Genomic DNA, 5,608 nt, shown 5'->3' with positions numbered 1-5,608 from the left:
TGACTAACATAATATAATAAAAAAACATTAAAAAAAAGAAAAGAAAATACTCAACAAACTAAAAGATAAAAAGACAAAAGATAAAACTCAAGATAATAAATGAAAAAGCCCACAGCTACTACTCAATGGTGAAAGACTGAAAGTTTTTCCTCTAAGGTCAGGAACAAGACAAGAATGCCCACTTTTGCCACTTCTATTCAACACAGTGCCGGAAGTTCTGGCCAGAGAAATTAGAGCAAGGGAGGAAAAAAAAAAGGAACCAAATTGGAAAGGAGATAATAAAATTATCATGGTTTGCAGACAACATGACTCATATGTATAAAACCCTAAAGATTCCACAAAATCAAATGTTAAAATAAATGAATTCAGCAAAGTTGTAGGATACAAAATTAACATGCCCAATCAGTTGTGTTTCTATACACTACCTAATCAACAATCTGAAAAGGAAATTAAGAAAAAAAATCCATTTACAGTGGAATCATAAAGAATATAATACTTACCAATAAATTTAACCATGGAGACAAAAGACGTATACACTAAAACTACAAGATGTTGCTTAAGAATTTAAAGAAGACACCAACAGACACTCTGTATTCATGGACTAGAAAACTTAATATTGTTAAGATGTCAGTACTACCCAAAGCTATGTACAGATTCAATGCAATCCCTACCAAAATTCCAGTGACTTTTTTTTGCAGTAGAAAATTCCATCCTAAATTTGTATGTAATCTAAAAGGACCCCAAATAGCCAAAAACAATCTTGAAAAGGAAGAACACAGCTGGAGCCCTCAACTTACTGACTTCAAAACTAACTACAAGCCCACAGTAATCAAAACAGCAAGTAAGCAGACACCTGGATGGCTCAGTCAGTTAAGCATCCAACTCTTGGTTTCAGCTCAGGTCATGATCTCAGAGTCCTAAGACCGTGCCGTGTGACAGGCTATGCACTCAGCGCAGTCTGCTTGAGACTCCCTCTGCACACCCATCCAACCACCCACCTGTGTACGTGCTCTCTCTCTCTCAAATAAATATCTTTTTAAAAAGGGTGGGGCACTTGGGTGGCTCAGTCAGTTAAGCATCTGCTTTACGCTCCAATCATGATCTGGGGGTCCTGGGATCAAGTCCTGCCTCAGCTGAGCTCCCTGCTCAGCGAGGAGCTTGCTTCTCCCTCCGCCCCACCCCCTCTGCTTGTGCTCTCTCTAATAAATAAAATCTTAAAAACAGTGAGCAAGGGAGACCAATGGGATAAAAGAAAGAGCTCATACAATCAAAGGATTTTCAACAGGGGTGTCAAGTTCATTCAATGGGAAAAGGGCAGTCTTTTCAACAAATGGAGCAGGGAAAACTACACATCTACGTGAAAGAGAACAAAGAAACCCTTACTTCACACCATCTACAAAAACTAACTTAAAACCGATCAAAGACCTAAACATATGACCTAAAACTTTTAGAAGAAAACACAGTGGAAAGGCTTCCTGACACATGACACTGAATTTGGCAATGACTGCTTGGATATGACACTAAAGGCAAAGGCACAATAGATAAACTGGACTTTAAAAAATTAAAAAGCTTTTGTGCACGAAAGGACACTATCAACAGTGAGACAATTTAAAGAATAAAAGAAAATATTTGCAAATCACATATTTGTTTTGGGATTAATATCCAGAATATATACAGAACTCCTACATCTTCACAACAAAATAAACCGACCTGATTATAACACAGACAAAGACTTCATTAACGCTTTTCTCCAAAGACATACAAATGGCCAGTAATACTTTAAGAGGGTGATCAACATCACTAATTGTTAGGGAAGTGCTAAGCAACACACAATGAGATGCTACTGCACACCCATTAGGATTTCTATGATCAAAACCCCAGAAAATAAGAAGTGTTGCCAAAGATACAGAGAAACTGGAACCCTTGTGAACTGGTGGTGGGAATGTAAAGTGGTGCAGCCACTAAGGAAAAGAGCATGGTGGTTCCTCAAAAAATTAAAAGGATTACCATGACCCAGCAATTCCACTCCTGAAATTAAAAGCAGGGACATGAATAGACATTTCTACACTCATGTTTATAGCAGCAATATTCACAATCTCCAAAAGGTGGGAGCAACCCAAATGAAATTCAATGGATGAATAGATAAAATGTGATCTATACATATTACACTCAGCCTTAAAAAGATGAAATTCCGACACAAGCCACAACATGGATGAACCCTGAAAACATTATGCTAAGTGAAATAAGCCAGTCATAAATGGACAAATACGGTATGAATCCACTCACATGAGATACTTAGAGTAGCCGACTTCAGAGAGACAGAAAGCAGAATGGTGGTTGCCAGAGTAGGGAGGGAGAATGGGAAATTACTGCTTAATGTGTACAGAGTTTCTTGTTTTGCAAGATGGAAAACATTCTGGAGAGGGACGGTGGTAAATGACTGTACAATGATGTGAATGTAACTAATGCCACTTAACTGCACACTTAAAGATAAAAGGTAAAATGGTTAAAGTGTAAAACCTCTCATTCCTTTTATATCTCCAAGTGCAATGGTCACTTCTAAGTCTTCACCTTACTCTGTCCCACTAGAACATCTAACAGAGATCCTGGGACCCTGTCTTATAACTCTTCTCTATGCCCTCTTGGTTCTCTTTCCAACTACTTCTTTTTTGGAATCTTCCTTTACTTTGCCATAGTGCACCAGGGTCCTGTTTTCAGTCCCCTTCTTCTTTTACCACCCTTCTCTAGGCAAACTTAACTTTGTTTTGGTCTTAACCGTCCCTTTTATGACCAATTTTCAACAAGCTGAGAGAGGTTATGCTCCCCTATAGAGTGTCATCAGAATCAGCTAAAGGCCTCCAAATATATTCCTCACTCTGATTCCTATTCAGTCTAATTAGAAAATGAACTGCCTTCCCTTTCCTCAACTAGACTTATGAACTCAAAGGAAGGTGAGGACTAGATCTTTTTCATCTTTCCAATACCCAGCACAGTGCTTGGAAACACTGGACACATTCAAACATCTGAATTAAACTACAGGCCAACATGGTCCAACAGAACTTTTTTTTTTTTTTTTAAGATTTTATTTATTTGACAGAAAGACAGCCAGCGTGAGAGAGAACACAAGCAGGGGAGTGGGAGAGGAAGAAGCAGGCTCCGATGCAGCACTGGATCCCAGGACTCCGGGATCACGCCCTGAGCCGAAGGCAGATGCTTAACAACTGAGCCACCCAGGCGCCCCCCAACAGAACTTTTTGCAATTATGGAAATGTTTTATAGTTGTGCTGTACAATATGGTACCCATTAGCCACATGTGGCCAATGAGAACCTGAAATACGGCTAATACAACTGAAGAACTGAATTAATTTATAATTAGTCACATATGGCTATTGGCTACCACAGTGAACAGGGCTGCTCCAGAAATTCCTCTGGGTTATACTGTCTTCTAGCCTGCCCCAAATTATTTACTTTAATATTTTCATTTATATTTTTTATTCATTCATTCATTCAATAAGCACAAGAGACGATAATCAGAAATATTCTGACTCATTTGTTCCCATAACTTTCACTATCAACAAACATCAAACACTCATGCAAATATTGAGAATCTGGGCTTCTTACGTCATCTCATGATGGATATACTTTTTAAGTGCTGGTCCTCAGCATGATGCACTGACACTCTTCCATTAAGTTAATGATTCCAAAGAGAAAAAGAAAGCATCCTACCATTTTCACAATGTAGTAGGCCATCGCATGCAAGTGTCGGGTAGAAGTTCCACTACCAATCACAAAGTAGTCTGTATATTTCAATTCTGGAGGAACTTTGATCACACAAATGTCTCTTGCATTTTCTTGTCTCAGAAGTGAAACCAGCATATCGATGTCAAACTTGGGACCAGTATAATCTGAAATGCACAAAGATTCACTTGTGTCAGGCGGCCAAGTAGAAGATTCTGTATGCATGTAACAGTGAAACTGCTCAGCCATGACAGTGTTTAGATCTAAAATGTTTTGAAAAACAGCAGCGTCCAGGCCTCCTGGAAGCTAAACCTAGGCAATGGTTTCATAAGGCATCGCTCAATTTTTATGGGAAGAGAGAATGTTCACGTTACACAGAGCCACCATACACGCTTCACTATTACCACAGGCAAGTAATACCATACATCCACAGCAAATGGCTTTCTGTTCCCTAATACTTGAGGAAATGAGCAACACACCTCGAACATACACAGAACTACAACTGTGAGCTGAAAAGGCTCTTAGGTAGTATCTGGTCCACAATCTTAACACTTGAGAGATGAAGAAAATTAGGCTTAGCAGAATAAATGCGTGGGCCGCAAGCCAACTAATGAGAGCTAAAACCTCAACAGCGATATTCATTTTGAATCTTCAAGATTTTCTTCCAAAGCCATTTGGGTTATGTAGCAACTGTTATTTGTGAACATTTAACTTTCTTTTTTTCTGTAGAGATCTGCATATTCTGTTCTTTACCTTGAAGTATTAGAACCTGTAAATTTATAGCTCTTACATTCTAAAGCTGATTCCCAAGAACCCGGTGGCTAAGTCCACAAAGACCTCTCCCTCTCACACCCCAACTTTTCACGATGAGATCTGTTTACAACCTCTCAGATTTCTAAAAGCTTGCAATAATTAGAGGACCTTCAATTGGCCCCGTCTCCTGTTAGCGCTTCTTACGCACCTCTCAGACCCCAGCCCCTCCTCAGAACCCTCACGCCCTAACACTTTGGGCAAGTCCACTTCCCAGGACTCTAGCAAGAGTGTGAAGGGAGCTGAGGCCAGTGAGGTTGTGAGGCCAAGCGTCCGGTGCGGCCATTCGGACGTCTGCGGTTTTGGAGACGTCAGTTTATCTCCTGGCCTGTTAAACGCCAAGTTGGTGCCAACATCTTTGCGCTCCCCTCCAGCTCTGGAGCTGTAGGAGCTTTGCGACTCCAAGAGAAATGCATAAACGGGAACTCAGAGGCTTCTCCGCAGAGACCCGGCTCCCGGCTGCCCGGAGGGGCCACCGCCACCCTCCTCCAGACCCGTACCTGCCGTGCCTGACTCCGGGCGCCCCTGGCCGGCTGCCCCCTCCGCCCGCTCCTCCAGGCCCGATCCGCCATGCAGGCCGCGAGCGCGGTCGGGGCTCAGGCAGGCCCGGCCCAGCGCGGGTCCCGCCGTAAGCCGCCCCGCGGCCAGGAGCCCAAGCCGCGGCCCCGCGCCCGCCGAAGGCCGGGCGCCCGGAGGAAAGGCCCTGCGCCACAGCAGCAACCCGAGGCGCCGCGCCACACGGCCTCCGGAGCTCACCGGCATAGCTAAGCGACGACTCACGGAGGGGCGGGGGTGGGGGGGGCGCTTAATGGAGCCCGAGCAGGTCGGCTTTCCATTGGCCAGGCCAATGCGCCAAGGCCTAGAAAATTGACGTAAGGGGCGTGGGCGGGACCGAAGCCCGGAGGTGGGCGGAGTCTGAAGGCCTGTGGGCCCGGCGGTGACCCGGAAGGGCTGATTTGGAATTAGATTTTGTGGGAGCCCAAGGCCTGGTGTTTGACCGCCCTCTTCTTGCTTTGCCCTGCGACGTAGTGCAATGCGCTACGGTCTCCACTGTCTCTTT

General features: G+C 43.5%; 1 protein-coding gene across 1 annotated transcript in view; it reads right to left on the bottom strand.

Moving 5' to 3' along the window:
* The window catches only part of MALSU1 (mitochondrial assembly of ribosomal large subunit 1), a 10,359-nt gene extending 5,013 nt beyond the window's left edge, over positions 1-5,346 (bottom strand). Inside the window, exons 1-2 of the mRNA XM_034669214.1 lie at positions 5,049-5,346; positions 3,727-3,905 (exon numbers count right to left, since the gene is read on the bottom strand). Coding sequence (XP_034525105.1) covers positions 3,727-3,905; positions 5,049-5,310 — 441 coding nt within the window. The 5' untranslated portion in view covers positions 5,311-5,346. The remainder of the gene's footprint in view (positions 1-3,726; positions 3,906-5,048) is intronic.
* Positions 5,347-5,608: the final 262 nt, after the last annotated feature.

This window comes from Ailuropoda melanoleuca, chromosome 1 (assembly GCF_002007445.2).
Source record: "Ailuropoda melanoleuca isolate Jingjing chromosome 1, ASM200744v2, whole genome shotgun sequence".
Taxonomy (NCBI): domain Eukaryota; kingdom Metazoa; phylum Chordata; class Mammalia; order Carnivora; family Ursidae; genus Ailuropoda; species Ailuropoda melanoleuca.
Note: the sequence above shows the minus strand (reverse complement) of the source record. Positions and strands in the feature narration are given on the sequence as shown.